We start from the raw sequence: 18,401 nt of genomic DNA, 5'->3' as shown, positions 1-18,401 counted from the left end.
ATGTTAATGTATTATACATTTGATGTTAGCTGCTCTGAGCCCGGCTTTGGCTGGGGAGGGCGGGATATAAATAAAATTTATTATTATTATTATTATTATTATTATTATTATTATTATTATTAAATACTCCATTTTTATTTTTTGTTGTTAATATCACATATAAATGACATTCTTTTCAGTCATGGTCTGGCCTGAGGCACAAAGATATCATTTTCAGAACAAATTCTAAATATACGGGGAATGGAAGGATTGCCTTGTAATGACTGACATAATGTTTAAAAATATTAAACAAGCTGAATGCCACAAATAAGGCACAGAGGAAAAGATTCAACACCATATTCCTTACCATACTCAGTGGAACATACACCACCAAGCAATGTGGAAAAATCCCAGACAGCACCATCACATACATGGAAGTAATCTACCTGTAAACTACTGTCTGTGGACAAACAGCGGCTCCCTTGGCCAGTAAAGCAAGATGAGTGCCTCAACTCCAGAGACATATGCGACTGGACTTAACTGTCAGGGGTCCTTTACATTTTACCTTAATCTACCTGGAAGTAATTACCACCGAGTACAATTGAGCTTAGTCCCAGGTAAGTGTACGGAGGATTGCACCCTAATCTGCATATTCTAATATAATAACCACAAATGGCCTGAGCTTGGAAGATATATGAATTACAGTAGCTCTAAAGCTAAAACCAGGAAAAATAACCTAAGGCTATAATGGCCAGAAAATACATTACATTAACTTGAAGCAAATTCAAGGGAACTTGTTTCACAAGTCATATTCACGAATGTAAATTGATAATCGAAAATGCTTTAAGCCAGGGGTCAGCAAACTTGTTCAGCAGGGGGCCGGTCCACTGTCCCTCAGACCTTGTGGGGGGCCAGACTATATTTTTTGGGGGGGAAATGAACGAATTCCTATACCCCACAAATAACCCAGAGGTGCATTTTAAATAAAAGGACATATTCTTCTCATGTAAAAACACGCTGGTCCGTGGGCCAGATTTAGAAGGCAACTGGGCTGGATCCAGCCCCCGGACCTTAGATTCCCTACCCATGCTTTAAGCAATGACAATGATGTAGTAGTAAGCAGCAGCAGCAGCAAAAGGGCACTCCTAACACATTCCTCTTTGCACCATCATTTTATCTACCTACGACTTAATGCACAAGTTGTGCAAGTGAGCAACTTGTGCTCAGGCACTGACCCACTCTGGAAGGGGAAATGAATGTTGTGCGAGTGTGTTTATTGGGGTTGGGGGTTTTTTTTGGGGGGGGGTTAATAAAAATGATTTTGGGGAAAAAACCTAAAGGGAAAGAATGTGGGTATGCGTGTGCATGGACGTCTGTATGAGTGAGGGTGAAGAGAGGATGGATCAATAAAGGGGAGAAAGAAAAGTGGGCCCACCCAGTTTCTGCCTTGGCCGCGCCCACGGCCACGTGCTGCCCTCCCCCCCGCTGTGTTTGGCCTGGAGAGAAGTTTTTGTCCCTCCCTGGCTTAACACGTTCACGACCCGCATAATAGCAGGCTTCCAAATATGTGGGTGAACAAGCGTGCTGATCCGGACCAGGGAGACGTCCGTTTGCTGTTGCCGGGATAAATCGCACACGTGCATTCCTTCAGCCGAGCCCAGGCTGCCTGGTCGTGTGCATGCGTGCTCCTGATGCTGCTGCGCGTCTGAATTCTGGGAGGCAAGGGGAGATGCGGGCAGGAAGTAACGGAGACGCGGAAAAGCTTTGCAGCGTAAAGGCGCGCACTGAGCACCCCAGGGGAGTGTCGAGTGGGCACGATCCAAGAGGGGAGCTCAATCAGAGCATCATGCAAACATGCCCACTCACTTCGGTTGGTTTTCTTGCTTGCTTGCCAGGCTCTCGTCACCCTGCCCCTATTTTATATTTTATATTATTTTGGAAGCTGATGTTCCGATGTATGCCTTTCTTCTATGGGATATTTGTCGCTGCTGCCTTCTAAAAAGCGCCATCGAGAGTTTAAGCACTAGGTAGAAATAAGCCGCGGACTTTGTCCGCAGTTTTCAGCAGGACCGTTTATACATAATGCCCGAATCAGGAAATGAACAGGTAAGGAAGATTTCTTGCAGAGCATCCTCATGGATGACCACGTGGCCTAATGGATAAGGCGTCTGACTTCGGATCAGAAGATTGAGGGTTCGAGTCCCTTCGTGGTTGGCGTTTGTTATCTGCGAAGAAAGTTGCTGATATTTTTTTTTCCTTTCTCAGCGGGGAGTATAGGAGGAAAGTGCTGACAGTGTCTGGGTGTTTGTGCGTGTATTACATACAGAGAATATCAAGAGGAGCCAGGTGATTTCTGTTGTTCTTAAACTGCATTAATATAAATAAGTCATGCTTTTAAACCTCTAAAGCCTTATAAGGACTGAGGCTCTGCTTGCAAACCTTATTTTTAAGAGTTTGCTTTTGGTTAGACTTCTGTGCCTGTTTTGGTTTTTGGGATTTCTTTACGTTGGGTTTGTCAGGTGTCATATCATCCTCATCCTCAAATGTTTTTGCAACCAGAGATGTGCAATATTCATATTGTAATAAATGATAGAATAACTGAATATATAAAGGGAATAATTGGACAAGCCTTCTGGAAAGCAGGATGCTTTCATAGCTGGGCTTTTAGGGTGGACCTTGTGAGAGGTAAGCTACAGTTCCATTATACTTTGTGTGTAAGGAATGTGCTTTAAAATGTATGCTGCATATACCTCCTCTCAGATCTCTTATATGCCACCTTGAACTTTCTGGAAGAAAAGATGGGATAAATGCATAATATTTCCTTTAATTATTATGTAACAGCTAACCACGTGGTCACATTTCACTCCTCCATTTCAGAATAATGTATGCTATAAACAATACTGAGAAAATCAGCCGAGCATAGAAAAACAGGCTCTCAGTAATAGCCATGATCCTGTTCCATTCTGCATTGGTAGCCATTTGGCTCTTCTCGGGAAATAGCTGTTCCCTCATCTGTTTCACCTCTGAATAGATACTTCTGAGAAAGATGTAAGCCTCTGCTTCTGCATCTTCTTTGCCTGCCAGGACATGATCACAGGGCTCTTTCTGCTCATCTGAAATATAAAGAAGCACATGTTGCAAATCCTTAGCTAAGTTGGAGCTCTATCACTGGACGTTCTGGGCCAGAGGCGATGATGATATTATGGCTCAGCTACAGATGGCAAATTATGCCTTCATAAGGCTTTCTATGATATTTGAGGACCAAACACTGCACAGGGGACATCCAGTGTCATATAGAATCAGCTGTGCAATTTTTTACTGTGCACCAAACTTACTAAGTTTTGGGAGAAAGTGCTGGACTGTATATAGTGTCTTGTTTATAAACGGAAAAAAATTAAGATTTTCAAAGGTGAGTATGCTCTTAAACTATATACCTGTTGTATCAAAATTGGCAACCGGACAGCAAAAATGGATTCTACAGTAAAAGCATGTGTTTCAAAGACATATTGCCCATATTACATCTCCAACAAAGAGCTACATTAGATAGTCCTTTCTTATACAAATGTAAGAGAGCTCAATAGATTCCAAATAGTATTTTCTGTTGTATAAGTCTTGGTTTAAGTTCCACTGATACGTCTAATACTGAAGCCACGACATTTTCCTGCTGTCTAGGTAATAGTGAACATTCCAATTCTTTATTCCAATCGTTTCTTAAACTTCATATCAGACATATGTTGTTGTTGTTGTTGTTGTTGTTGTTGTTGTTAATAAACTGTGGAATATTTTCTGCTCTGGGGACCTCTGGCTCTTCCCCACTACTCAAACCTGGTTTGTGTATCACTTGTAATAATGAGGGTTGCCCTGGCCTTCTATCAGTCATTTTTAGAACTTCTAAAATGAGTTTTTCAAAGGTTTTTTGCACACTATAAACTCCTTCTCTCTCTGAGCCCATTGAGCTTGGGCTGGGCTGGGACAAAGAGCACACTGCACTGAACCTGCATAGAATATAATTCTAATGAGTTCCCTGTCCCTTGCAAAGTACCCCCAAGAGAGGGCAATTTGTATCAGAAAGGGCCCCAAAGCTCCCCATATTAAGTGTAGTCTTTTAAATGTGTCTGTGGGGGTTATTGTTTTGTTTTAATTATTTACTTTTGTTTTTATCCTGTGTTTTATTCTGTGAACCGCCCTGTGATCTTGCTATGAAGGGCAGTATATACCGGTAAATTTAATTAATAATAATAATAATAATTTTAAAAGTAATAACATTTTATTTCAGACAGTGGAGCTGGAAGGCAGCACACTCTGTTCATTTGTCCAGTGTGTGTTTTGCAATAATCTGTTATAAGGTACCTTGAGGATCATTCAACCAAATCTTACATAAATCTAGCATCAGCATCGCCTGTATTACCCTTCACCTGCAGGTGTCAGCGCAGGTTACAACAGTTTAAAAATCCAAATTAAAAACAGCCAAAACAGATTACAAGCACAGGGATAGGGCAGGCCTTGAAAACACACATCCCAGGTGTCAAAGGCCTGGGTATTTATTTAGAGGTGTACCTAAATAAATAAATAAATCACAAATTTATAAATGCTAGGCTGACACCCGAGCCTGAGCTTGGGTAGCTTTAGACAAATAGCACATCCTGTCAGGAAATACTCCAGGTACTTTCACATGCAAACGATACTGGGGTATAGTGGGCTCACATTCAAAATCCATAGTAAACAATTTTCCATAATGTGTCTTCCCTTTGCCCTCCTCCTTTTGCATTTACTTTTTGAAAAATGAATTATGGGCTGTCTGTCGCAGGGGTCTTCAGTCTTCACAGTGGTCTTTGTAAACCTTTGAGACCTAACACAGGAGCCCCTTCTGCATATTTTGGCATATATGATTTGCACCTTCCCTCCCTCTCTCTGTGCTGGCTGCTGTTCACTATTATTCTCTTTCAACTTGTACAATTTTAAATGTGTGTGTGTGTAAAATGTTGTCAGCCTTTTGTGCTCACAAATGCAAAGGAAACAGACCATTCACAGGTTGATCTGATCTTGGATGCCATGAAACACTGACTTGCTGTGCAGCAATTTATGGGTTTGAGGCTGTTCAATCAAAGTATTAATTTCTTATGAATACTGACCAGGATAAGGAACGTATTTTTCAGATGTTTTCTTCTTTCTCCTAGAGGAAATGAGTCTCTCGCATTTGAGGAACCAACGGGGAGGTTTCATCTCCTTCAGAGACCTTGTCACATAATTCTCAAGGAGGCTGACAACCATCAGCAGGAAAACTCCCATGAAAAATTTTGCTGCAAAATGAAAGGATGTTAGATGGATCTTTCCTAGCTCTATCAAATAATTACTTTTCTATTATAAGCTGCAAGTAGAAGGACTCTTGACTTTTCCCAACAGTGTTTAGGAGCATTTCACTTTTTCTATTTGTACTTCCTAAGTTCTGTTCTTGCTAACAAAGGTCCGTATAGTAGAAGCTATGGTTTTCCCAGTAGTGATGTATGGAAGTGAAAGCTGGACCATAAAGAAGGCTGACTGCCGAAGAATTGATGCTTTTGAATTAAGGTGCTGGAGGAGACTCTTGAGAGTCCCATGGACTGCAAGACGATCAAACCTATCCATTCTTAAGGAAATCAGCCCTGAGTGCTCACTGGAAGGACAGATCGTGAAGCTGAGGCTCCAATACTTTGGTCACCTCATGAGAAGAGAAGACTCCCTGGAAAAGACCCTGATGTTGGGAAAGATGGAGGGCACAAGGAGAAGGGGATGACAGAGGACGAGATGGTTGGATAGTGTTCTCGAAGCTACCAGCATGAGTTTGACCAAACTGCGGGAGGCAGTGGAAGACAGAAGTGCCTGGCATGCTCTGGTCCATGGGGTCACGAAGAGTCGGACACGACTGAACGACTAAACAACAACAAGTTCTGTTCACCTCACACTAGGCATGATGTAGCTGCTGGGGAATAGATGGGGAAATACAGGGCAACAGTGATTGGACAATGGCATCATGTGCGTGCCCTGAAAACAGTGAATGAACACAGCTTGGCTATTCCACACTAAACGCCTAGTATGGAAGTGCCCCAAAATAGATGGTGGCTTAGCACTAGCATTCTATAACCTTGCATTCCCAGCCGAGACATGCCAGTAACTAGATCCACTCCAATAAGACCTTTGTGTCTCAGTCTCAAAGTGATTTCATCTGGTTATTTGAAATTTCTACAAGGCATAAGGGTAGGGGGAACCCCATTAGCAGATTTGGGGCAGGGGTAGGAGAGGGAGGACAAGTGCCATTGTGTTCACGGAAGCTGCTCCATGCACAGAGTGATTTAGCTGGGTACAACCCAAAGAAGCATTAAGAAGCAGGAGGTTGATTTATGTTGGAACCTTCTTATTAGGACGCTTTTAAATCAAGAATACACTTAGGTAGGGCTGCCATACATCCAGAATTTTCTGGATATAGCCAGGATTTGTCTGTTGAAAATGGCGTCAGGGCAGAATTTTTGCAAGCCAGTTAAAATGTCTGGGATAACCCAAATGTATGGCAACCTGTTTCAGAAGTGTTGATTTTTTGGTGAATTTCTGGAAAAGAAAAAAAAAGCTTTAAAATCGGATTTTCACTTCTTGAAATATGACAACCCTAACAGGCAAAGAAAAGCCGCTGTTTAATTTACATGATCAGTTCTCTCAGGATGTATATATACTATATATTTAAAGCACATACTTTCCTTCAAAGAATTCTGGGCATTCTAGTTTGCTAAAGGCTGCTGGGAATGGTAACTCGGTGAGGGCTAACTTACATTGCCTAAAATTCTTAGAAGGAAAGCATGTGTTTCAATGTGGTTTAAAGGCATGGTGTATACCAGAGGTGCCAGCTTGCGAGGGCAATTGGAGAGCCAGTGTTACACACATGGGATGTTGGGAGGAGCCGGGGTAGAGTCAAATATGGCGGTCCAACAGCTTCAATGGCCGATAGCTCCTCCTCTGCCTTCTACTGGTGCCACCACCGATGGGAGGCTGCTTTGACCCTCCTTCCCCTCCAAAGCATCAGCAGGAGGAGAAGGAGCCGGCAACTGGCGCCATGCTGCATTTTGCTCCGCGCTTCGCCTCCACCCTTTTCAGACATGGGTGGGGGGTTTACCTCCACCACAAAAATATTCAGGGGGCCCAAAAGAGCTCGGCTCCCAGGATCTGGTGCCCCTGGTGTGTACACAGCCACAGTACTGATTGCAAAAAAATCAGCCCATGTCTTCTAGCTAGAATTGCCTTGTGCAAAGTTTTGCCAGAAGGATATCCGAGGTTGTAATCCTATACCTATTTATCTGGGAGTAAGCCCACTGAACTTAGTAGTTGCTTCTGAGTAGACATGCATAGGATTGCGCTGTGAAGGTTCCTCAGGACAAGAGAGTATTCTATAATATAGCTCATATATAATATACTTTGTTTCCTGGCAGCGCGAGTTGATTATACGTCCACTTGAAATTACTATTGCTTACCTATTATAGGGGGGTCATCTGAGGATGCTGGCAGAATACTATTTAGAATCAGCGACAAAAAAGAGACTTCTAGGATCAATGTGATCTTGACGTTGATCTTTTCAGAATCACTGGCAGAAGTGAAGGAAACAGCCATATCCAGGAAGAAGAGAACAGCGGTTGGGATGATCAGATTCAGCACATACAGAATAGGACGCCTCTGCATAAAAATCTGTTGAGAGATTAAAAACACATCAAACTGCTTGAAGATAACAACAAACGCAAGTGGGATTTGATTGCAACATGGAGTCATCCCCTAATTTTCAAAACTTGACAGCTAGGGGTTGTTTATCTCCCCCCCCCCCATTGAACCGAAACAGGTGTTCCAGTGGGTCACTGAGGCTAGGGACTCTTCCAACTTTCTCCTTCAGACAATCCTTCTGCATTGACTTTTCTGTCAAGGATCTATCATGCATTGCAGAAGATGCCGAGTCATGTTTCAGGTTGCGTGCTCAGCCAGCTCCCCACTTCCTGCACAAAGAACACCTCTGCATAACAACTCCATCTTCTTATTAAGGAAGCCCAGATTATAAACATCCAAGAAATCCCATGCTTTCTTAGAATAAAGGCCATTCCCTTCTCCAGACTGTGGTCCAGGCATCTGATAGGCATTTTACTCATACCCTCCAACATTACTCAGATGAAAATAGGGTCATTTCTCATTCCCCCCAATTTACCCTCCTCGACACCCCATTTTGTGGTGTCCCGCCGCAGAGCATTTCCTGTCAGAAGGAGGGCAAGTGCCACCACTACACAAAAGGGACACAGCACACAGACCCCCCCCTGCAGATAATATTCTGTAATCCCAATTTTATTTTATTTTATTCTTTGGTAGATTTAGCAAAAGAAAAACAGCAATAAATAAATTTTAGAAAGGGGCATGGACACAAAAGCATTAAAAAATAATAATCAAGATTCCTTGTGTTCTGCTCTGCCTATCTGCCCACCCAGGGCAGCCCTGTCCTCTGCCTGCCCCTCACAGCTGATATGTCATATGGGGCTCAAGAAGAAGAAGAGTTTGGATTTGATATGCCGCTTTATCACTACCTGAAGGAGTCTCAAAGCGGCTCACATTCTCCTTTCCCTTCCTCCCCCACAACAAACACTCTGTGAGGTGAGTGGGGCTGAGAGACTTCAAAGAAGTGTGACTAGCCCAAGGTCACCCAGCAGCTGCATATGGAGGAGCAGGGAAGCGAACCTGGTTCACCAGATTACGAGTCTACCGTTCGTAACCACTACACCACACTGAGCCTCTTCTCCTCACCTGCTCTCCAGGAGCTACTATGAGCTGCCCAAAGGAGGAGGCCAGCAGCAGCGGCTATAGAGAGGCAATGGGAGGCTCCCTCACAGCCACCACTGCCCCCATAATGGTCACTTGGAACAAGTGCCGGCTCATTCTCCCCTCTCCCCCCAAGCTCGGTGGTGGCAGTGCTGGCAGGGGAATAGAGACATTCCGGGATCAAATCAGAAGCTGGGATGGCTTTCGTAATTCTGGGACCGCCTTTGGAAAATTGGAGGGTATTATTTTACTTCGCAACCTGTCTCTTCCATAGGATCTAAAATGAAATGGGTAATACATAATTGGGGATAGTGAGTCCCTGAGGCGATCGGTATTCTGTTTCTGGGCTCTTATGCCACACGTTGTGACCACCAGTGACTTAACAGTATTTCTTGAAGAAGAATCCTCCGTAGCAACAACAGAATTTCATTGAAACAATGCAATCTGCAGAATGTTTCCTGTTAAACAATGGAAGTCAAAGCACTGATGAGCAACTCATCAGTCTTATATACCTGGTAAGTCACCGTACTATAGTTCATCTCAAGACCAGTCATGGTATCACGGGAAACAATGATGTTGTTGTACTTCCACTCCCCGTTGGTTAAGTATAGGTTGCGATCTTTGGCATCCAATTTAGTGGAAAACGTTTTGTTCGACATTTCCACTTCCTTATCTGGAGCGAGAAAAAAACAAAGGGACAGCAGCTTAAGATGGGGTTCTGTTTTCCTTGTAGCCTCTACATAACCTCCCCACTCCACCATCCAAACAAAGGAGACCTAAACTCTTAAAATGCTTTGTGCGATATAGTAATAATTCAGCAATGCTAACTCATATTCGCCAACTCTTTCTATTTATCAGGGACAGTTCCTATTTTCTGGTACTATATGTGGTAAATTACATTTTCCTCTTTTTTTGGCTGAAGGTGCCTAAAAAACTCCAACTTTCCTCGGTTGCTAACAGCAGTGTGTGTGTGTGTGTGTGTGTGTGTGTGTGTGTGTGTGTGTGTTGTACAGTGGTACCTCGGGTTAAGAACTTAATTCATTCTAGAGGTCTGTTCTTAACCTGAAACTGTTCTTAACCTGAGGCACCACTTTAGCTAATGGGGCCTCCTGCTGCTGCCGTGCCACCACCACACAATTTCTGTTCTCATCCTGAAGCAAAGTTCTTAACCCGAGGTACTATTTCTGTGTTAGTGGTGTCTGTAAACCTGAAGCGTCTGTAACCCGAGGTACTACTGTGTAGTAGAACTGCAATGAGGACAGGAAAAGCCATGCTGGTTGCTTAGTGCTGTTTCCTCACGTCCTGCTTACAGGCTTCCCTTTAGCATCTGATTGGATGCTGTGGGAAATGGGATTCTGGGCCAGTTAGGCCTTTGGTCAGACCCATCAGGACTCTTCTTGTGCCCTTACGGGCTAAAACCTCCTCCTACCATGGCCACTTCCAGACTTCTGCCATTTTGTGGGTGGGATCAATTTTCATACCAGCAAATTCTGGTTGTGCAATTAAAGCAGATTAGGGGCTACTGTGCAACAAAATCCCTCCCCTCAACCATGGTGTGGTGTCTTACTTTCCCCTCCCCCTTTTCTTTTGCACCTGTCATCAAAACAGGTGGAGTCAAGGGGGAGCAACATTTGTTTGGGAGGCTGTGCTGGTGGTGGTGGGGGCGCCCCCCAATATTTTGTTCAAGTTGGCGCCAATGTCAAGCAGCAATCGTACTCGAGAGAATAATGTGCTGTTTACGGCTTACCTGAATGCATGGGGGAGAGCACAGTTATGTTGCAAGCCTGCTTATCAAAAGGAAACGTGAAGATGTGCAGACTGCAAGATGATGTCAGGTGAAAAGCCTGGTGCTGCATCATGTCTCCACTGGAAGAAACGCGAAGGAATGGGCTGGTTCTGGACTTCTCTTCATTGGCCCTGAAACATTGCCATTAAGGACCAAGAGATTAAGCAACAGGCTTGGAATCACTTGTTTTAGTTCAGGTAACCCTTTCGCAGCTTTCCCTGCCCCTCGCCATCCCAATGTCCTTTTCTCTCTCTCTGCATTTTTGATTATTTGGTATTGGGTTGGTTATACGTGATAATGTTTTTAATACTATTTGCACATGCAAAAGTTCCTGGGCTGCTTTATTTCTAATCAGTGCATGTCCTGTGGCTTCCCGCTGGAATCCTGCAACTTTTTGCACCCTTAAATGTTCCTTTTTTGTTTCGTCTTGGTTTTGTTGCGCTATAGCAAAAGAGTGTCCCTCCAGACGGCAATAGTGCAATAACATTGGGGGGAAATCACAGAACAACCAATAACGCTGAGAGATGTGTGGACCACCACTATTCTTATGTTAATAACACGTTACAGAATACACCTGTAAAAAACACCAGTCTGGAGGAGCCCTCAATCCTAAAGACTGAAATATTTAAAGCATATTACAAGTAGGTTGCAGAGTAATTTATAAGATGCTTGTAACATAAACAGTATTAACAAGGAACTGAAAATGTAAAGCTAAGGCAGGCAGTTCTGGAATATATATATATATATATATGGCATATTCCCCCCATATCACCCTATCGGCTAGTCTTTGTAGTAACCTCCAGTTAAATACTTCTATAGTAAACTTAGGGCATGTAACTCTTGCCTACAACATAAGAGTCCCAGGGTGGAGTCCTGGCCCCCTGTCGCCTGCCACATCTTCCCCCTGTCAGCAGCACCCCTAACAGTCCTGCATTGAGGCTGAAATCTGAAGAGAGGTTCTTTTTGTGTTGAAAATACACTGCTCAAGAGGAACGGGTTAAGTTCCCTCCCTGCCAATCGCAGCCTGACTGTGTCTCCTTCTCCCTCCTGCCATTTCCTTATGGATTTGTCCAAGGGCAACAGTTTTAACACTACTACTACCTCAAGAATTGAAAAGGGAGACGACAAGCTCAAGTCACCCATGAAGGTGGCTCAGTGCAGGGAGCAGTGCTTGTACAGTGGTACCTCGGGTTACATACGCTTCAGGTTACATATGCTCCAGGTTACAGACTCCGCTAATGCAGAAATAGTGCTTCAGGTTAAGAACTTTGCTTCAGGATAAGAACAGAAATCGTGCTCCGGCGGCGCGGCAGCAACAAGAGGCCCCATTAGCTAAAGTGGTGCTTCAGGTTAAGAACGGTTTCAGGTTAAGAATGGACCTCCGGAACGAATTAAGTACTTAACCTGAGGTACCACTGTACTGTGCAGAATGACAGCCGAGACTCATTTGCGATGTACTCCTTTTCTCTTCATCAACAAAAGCATAAGCAGGTCAGCGGTGGGTGGGTGGGTGGGAGAAGCACAGAGAGCAAGAGAATACAATGCATGCCGCCACACAAATTAATGCCACAGAGCTACAGATCCGACCCAAACAGCTGGTATTAATTTTAGTGGGATAAGCCACACAGAATCTTACATTCTCCACAGCTCTTAAAAGTATCTGAGCTCTTTTCAAGATCTGGAAGCAGCTGGCCAGGCAGAATTAAGTACGTTTACACCCCATTGACGATTTCAGCAGGAGAATTAAAATCATCTTACCTCTGTCCAGCTGAAATCAATTGTGTTTACCTTTGTCTAAACCAAACTCATGTGAAGTATCAAGACAGGCAAACACTCCAGGGATCAAAATTGACTGAAGACCACAAATGCCCCAGATAGTTGGGAGAGGGAAGACATCACCATTACTAGTGTGTTGCTATAGTTTTCCTGTGGGGGTTGTTTTGCTTTTATGGTATAATGCAGTGGTTTACAACCAATGTGCTGTGGCACCCTGGGGTGCCTCGAATGATGGTCAGGGGTGCCGCAGGGCAACCCTGGCCTCTGTCCCTCTTTCCTTCCCTCCCTCCTCTGATGCCCTCTTGTGCCTCTGCCTCCCAAAGGCTTACACGGCTGTTTGTTGCAGCAGCCCTGGCTACCAGCTCCCCAGCTGAATGGTGCCTCTGAGAGGCACCTCTCTTTGGGGTGGGATGGGGGGCAGCTCAGAGACCAGCTGCCCGGAGGACTCCCAAGGAGAGGGGAGAAGAGGCTGAAGGAACACTCCACAAGGAAGGGTGTTCGAAAAAGGGTGAGGGGCTGCCAGCTCTGCAGGCAAAGTGTGACGTAACTGGGCTCCTGAGCCCCACAGGGGTGCCACAGAAAGAACATAGTTGGTTAAGGGAGCCGTGGACTCAAAAAGGTTGAAAATCTCTGATATAATGTATTTATTTTAATGTTTTCAAATGTGTTGCAAGTCACTTGGAGACCTTTGGGTAACTAGTAACTAACAAGTCTAATTAACTTATCACCATTGCTACCACCAATATAGCCATTTGTTTACTCTCTAGCATGAATTTTAAATTTTCTAACTTCATCTAACTATTTGTGGGTGTTTCCCAAAGCTTAAACCATCATTTCATCTGCAAACAACACTTATTTAGTATTCAGAAGGTTGGAGCTGCTAAAGCTTTTTTGGGAGGGAAGGGGAGAAATCAACATAAGCATTGCTTTAAATAAGTTGCCAATGGAATAAATGATCCTTACTGTTCTTCTATAGAGATTTCAGGGATCCAGAATTTATCCGCTGGGAGAGTGAGATGGGTAATGCCACAGAAGTCAGAGGAATTCCATGACACAAAGTCATTTCTCCATTTCTACATTACAGAGTTGAGTGAGCAAAAAGATTAGTGTACAACATCTCAGTTTGCTTATTTAGGAGAATTGATAAAATCTCTGAGCAGTGGACATAAAGCAATGACTATTAATAACAGCCAGAGAAGATCAGCATTAAAAAAACCCAACAATCAAGTAAAAGATATGTGCAAATAGGCTTGTAGAAATAAAAATGTTTTAGTAGGCATCTAAATCAGTATAAAGGGACGCGGGTGGCGCTGTGGGTTAAACCACAGAGCCTAGGACTTGCCGATCAGAAGGTCGTCGGTTCGAATCCCCGTGACGGGGTGAGCTCCCATTGCTCGGTCCCTGCTCCTGCAAACCTTGCAGTTCGAAAGCACATCAAAATGTTTACCTTCCTTCTGGCAGGAAGGTAAACAGCGTTTCCGTGCGCTGCTCTGGTTCGCCAGAAGTGGCTTAGTCATGCTGGCCACATGACTCAGAAGCTGTACGCCGGCTCCCTCGGCCAATAAAGCGAGGTGAGCGCCGCAACCCCAGAGTCGGTCATGACTGGACCTAATGGTCAAGGGTCCCTTTACCTTTACCTTTAAATCAGTATAATGAAGGTGCTTGCTGTCACATTGAAATACTGACTTCTCACAAATGTGGAACAAACATGGTATAGCATTTGTTACTGTGCAAGCTCTGCAGATCAAAGTGGTCAAATAGGTATGTAGGTGCTCTGTCAAGTAAATGGTTTCCAAATTCTTAATGGCTTTATATACTTATAGTAAAATATTGAATTTGGCCCACTCAGCAATCCGGTGGCTACTGCAGATCTTGAAGCAGAAATATAATGTGGTCCAGGATTTCACTCCTGTTAGCAATCGTGCTGCACCGTTCTGCACTAACTGCAGTTTCCAGACCAACCATAAGGGGAGCCCCACAAAGAGTGCATTGCAGTCATTCAGTTGTGAAGTTATGGGTCTGCTATGGGTCAAGCTATCTCGGTCCAGGAATGGCCATAGCTGCTGTACCAGCTGAAGTTGGCAAAAGGTTATCCTAGACACAATATTCATCTGGGCCTTCAGCAACAAAATTGGATCCAGGAGCACCCTAAGATTGCTCCTCCAAAAGGAGTGAGACCCTTTCTAGGTCAGGCAACTGGTCCATTTCTTGGAAATGGGAAGCACTCAGCCCCATTCCTTTTCCTTACCAAGATTCAAGCTCAGCTGGACAAACCAAGGGCTAGTACAATATGATAAAAAAGAGAGCCTTACCACAAACAGCCAGAAGTAAGTTGTAATCACTTGCAACTTCTCTACCTGTAAAGAAACAAAAACAGAAGGGGCACAACCCATCCACAGTGATGCACCTTCCGAAATTGACGGGCTTAACTCTTTAACTTGAAATCAGTGGAACATAAAAATGCTTCACTTTGTCTGGATCACCCCCAAATTATAAAATTCCCTCCTCCTCGCTTGTTTGAAGTGTGAAGCTCGCCGGAGATTTTGGCGTCTTACCACTGCCAGGATAGAGACGAGAGTAAAATCCAACTCGACAGTCAAAGGTTTTCTCCAGTCCTTCTTGGGTCTGGTATACAGGAGGAGCTTGTTGTCGTTAGAAATATTCAGATATTCAACCACACTGTGATGTGAACAGTTCCATGTGAAGGCAATTCCTACTGCAAATGGAATGAAAAGTTTTCTTATTCCTAACCACCACTCAAAGCAGGAACAGCCTTTCTCACTAACTGCCTATTACGGATGGCAACATATGAGAGCAAAATCACTGTTCCTAATTCAGACACTAACCCATCCCTTAGACCGTCATCATAGGAAAAAGAGTCTTACCTGGGAACAGAGCAAAAAGGGCACAACAGACAAACGATTTCCACATTCTTCTTCTGCACCTGAGAGATGGCAACAGACTGCGGAGGCTGTGCAAGGAGCCGAATGAGGAGGCATCAATGAATTTTAAACCTTGCAGGGATGAAGTGCACACTATAAACTTTGGTCAAAGTCTCACACGAAAGCCCTCTTGGGAGCGAGCTTCTTTGAAATTATTAATACTTTATTTCCTGTAAACAGGAAGAGCACTTTTCTCACACCAAGGTAGCCACTCTGGGCGGCTCCCAACAGAATATTGAAAACACGATGAAACATCAAACGTTAAAAACTTCCCTAAAGTTTTTATGAGGGCCATTGCTTAGGGAACCAAAAGTGTGCCACCCATGCCCGAGAGGAAGGCACCAGTCCAATGAGGACTGAGTGTGTTCAGTGAGCAGAGAACGCTGGATGTAATACAGTGGTACCTCGGGTTAAGAACTTAATTTGTTCTGGAGGTCTGTTCTTAACCTGAAACTGTTCTTAACCTGAGGTACCACTTTAGCTAATGGGGCCTCCTGCGGCCTCCATGCCACCGTTGTGCGATTTCTGTTCTCATCCTGAAGCAAAGTTCTTAACCCAAGGTACTATTTCTGGGTTAGCCGAGTCTGTAACCTGAAGCGTCTGTAACCTGAAGCATCTGTAACCCGAGGTACCACTGTACTGGGGGAACAGAGTATTTCCAGTTCTGAAGAGCAGCATTTCACAGGGCAATGTAGGCTGTTGGTCCCACTTGTTTTCCATTATTGAGGCGGTCCCCAACATCCTATTTTTTGAGCATTCACCCTGATCTATTTTCTGGGTGGTTAGACCATGTTGGCTGTTTAATGAGCGTTCATTCTGATCTGTTGGCATGGAGGTTAGATGACGTTGCGTCAAAGCGAGCTCTATCCCATACTTTCCAGCACGTTCCCCTGTTCCCTATCCTTATTGGAAAAAAGTCTGGCCTTTTGGAGAGGGAGGTCTGTTGTACAAGACCATCTAATCCAATCTAAAGCTCTGCCTCCATGGTTGGAGGCAGTTGTTTGACTCCATTGAGAGGTAATGGAGTGCACATTCGTGGGTGAAGTAAAACCACTTGAGAATCACAGTGCCTGCTGTGGCCGCAGAGACCGGTAACTCATAACTGCTGCCTCCTGTGTTGTTTTTACTGCATTAGCAGCACCAAAGTGGCCTCCCTGGGCGCAAACCTGGGCAGTGTGTATGGGAGTCCTGGGCTGCCCAGATGACACGACCCCACTCTCAGCCTCACTGATGTGGTCCAAAGGAAAGCAGATCAATATGTTTGGCACCAGCTTAGGTGCAGGAGTTGCTGGAAGGAGGTTTACAATGCGCCATCCAACCGCCTTAAGGACTCCACTCCAGATTTGTGTAGGGTTTACTCTTTAGCCTTCTCTTCTCCACAAGTCCCTCAAGACAGTGGGTTCAGATTTTCCCTCAAGGTTTACTTTCGAAGCCTTTCTCTTGAATGAGCAAAGCAGTGGAGGTTTGGGATCAGAGTTTTCCTACTCCTAGATGGGCTGCCTTCCCAGGTTGATGAGCCTCATCCGCCCCTCACTTCCCCCTACAGCACATGCAGAAACCGCCTTCTTGACCAATGGAACTACTCTTGGTCTTGTCTGCTCAACTCACCAGAGTATATTTTCACATGCAGGGGAAGTCCCTAACTCACCAATGGGTTTGAGACCCATTGGCTACCCTCACATGGTTTAGCCAACCAGTTGAAGCCATTTCTGGGGTGTCACATGCTGACAGCTTCTAGGAGCCACAGGTGAGAGCTGAGTTCAGGGTGGTGACCAAAGGTGGCCAAACTACCCCAGAAGGCACACCACATGTCCCCCAGCAGAGGTATCACCCCTCCCCTAACACCATATACACCCCGGAGGCTGTAATGTTTCTGAATACCAGTTGTTTGAAACCACAGGAGGGGTTCTCAGATTATTATTATTATTATTATTATTATTATTATTATTATACTTGCAGTTTTTCTACAGTCGCCTGGCTGGCCCCTGTGAGAACAGAATGCTATCAAATGGGCAATTGGCCTGATCTTTCAGGATCTTATTGTGTTCTTAAATGCACAACATGAATTTCCCCATATGTGATTGACTCCCCATTGGAAAAAGAGCGACAGTCTGGAAGCACCCTAAGTCCTTTGTCATCATTCTCAACCAACAGTTTCATTTCAGGGAAAGAAGAGTGATCTGTAAGGCGAGCAGCTTCTGCCCTTTCTGCTCCACCTCTTTTTATTGGTTCACTTTCCAATAAAACTAAACTTGGGGTGGGTGGGGGATGATTAGGAAAAAGCCGACAACTGAAGGCAGTGGCAAGGACCCATCTCCTTAATGGAAAGTTGAAGCACTCTTCTGACGCTGCGGTTATTGAAACACAACTGCACATTTCATATGCATATTGAAAATGGATCCCTGGGGCTTTCTGGGTGGCAGATAATGGAGAAGAAGGAACATAGCCAAAATGCTGTACTGGACAGATGTCTGTGATGGGTTACTTAATGTTAATTGCTTCAAAGCAGTGGCCTCAATTTGAAGGAATCAGAGAAGTTCCTTTGGTTACATCCTGTTCAATTACATGGAATTTGAAAGCTGCTTCCTTGCCTTTTCCATTGGTATTCTCATACCGTACTCACCAGATGCACCAACCGCAGGGGGCTGAGGGGTCTTTGGTCCCTCAGTATCTGGGGGCAAGGGGCCAGGCCCCTGAATGTTGAGTGGCTGGAAGTGGCGGAGCTTCATGCTCCAGCACGGGGGGTAGAGAGCAGGCGTGGCGTGGCATGGCTGGTGCGCATCCTGGGGGCGTGGCACATCACCTGTGTGGGTGAGGCGCTCAGCACGGGTGTGTGTGTGTGTGTGCCATCCCCTCTCCCCTCTCTTCCTCCGCCAGTGGGTGGAAGAGGGCAAGTGTAGAGTCGGGCTCCTCACTCGGCTTCCTGTCAATGGTTGGCCTTCTCGACCATTGGCCTCCTCCAGTTGCGTGTACAGTGGTACCTCGGGTTACAGATGTTTCAGGTTACAGACGCTTCAGGTTACAGACTCCGCTAACCCAGAAATAGTACCTCAGGTTAAGAACTTTGCTTCAGGATGAGAACAGAAATCGCGCGGCGGCAGTGG

At 44.7% G+C, this 18,401-nt stretch overlaps 1 protein-coding gene and 1 non-coding gene across 2 annotated transcripts; one reads left to right on the top strand and one right to left on the bottom strand.

Annotated features, from left to right (window-relative positions):
* Positions 1-2,120: 2,120 nt before the first annotated feature.
* Positions 2,121-2,193, top strand: TRNAR-UCG (transfer RNA arginine (anticodon UCG)). Its single transcript has one exon. It is a non-coding gene; the product is annotated as a tRNA-Arg (tRNA).
* A 590-nt stretch (positions 2,194-2,783) lies between these two features.
* On the bottom strand, positions 2,784-18,026 carry LOC128403568 (5-hydroxytryptamine receptor 3A-like). The gene is made up of 9 exons (XM_053368443.1): positions 17,921-18,026; positions 14,911-15,071; positions 14,668-14,712; positions 13,319-13,428; positions 10,541-10,710; positions 9,306-9,466; positions 7,476-7,686; positions 5,112-5,279; positions 2,784-3,092 (listed from the first exon to the last, which is right to left on the bottom strand). Exons 1-9 carry the CDS (start codon positions 18,024-18,026, stop codon positions 2,833-2,835), a joined length of 1,392 nt encoding a protein of 463 aa, XP_053224418.1. The 3' UTR covers positions 2,784-2,832.
* Between the last annotated feature and the right edge of the window lie 375 nt (positions 18,027-18,401).

This window comes from Podarcis raffonei, chromosome 2 (assembly GCF_027172205.1).
Source record: "Podarcis raffonei isolate rPodRaf1 chromosome 2, rPodRaf1.pri, whole genome shotgun sequence".
Lineage (NCBI taxonomy): Eukaryota > Metazoa > Chordata > Lepidosauria > Squamata > Lacertidae > Podarcis > Podarcis raffonei.
Note: the sequence above shows the minus strand (reverse complement) of the source record. Positions and strands in the feature narration are given on the sequence as shown.

What these genes read in the sequence shown, in the direction of transcription:
- LOC128403568 (XM_053368443.1), bottom strand. Translation starts at nt 18,026, where the DNA reads ATGAAGCTCCGCCACTTCCAGCCACTCAACATTCAGGGGCCTGGCCCC. An exon ending in TCGTCTCTATCCTGGCAGTG is followed by an intron (nt 14,713 to 14,910) that starts GTAAGACGCCAA and finishes GTTTCTTTACAG; the next exon opens with GTAGAGAAGTTGCAAGTGAT. An exon ending in GAAATCTCTATAGAAGAACA is followed by an intron (nt 10,711 to 13,318) that starts GTAAGGATCATT and finishes GCAATGTTTCAG; the next exon opens with GGCCAATGAAGAGAAGTCCA.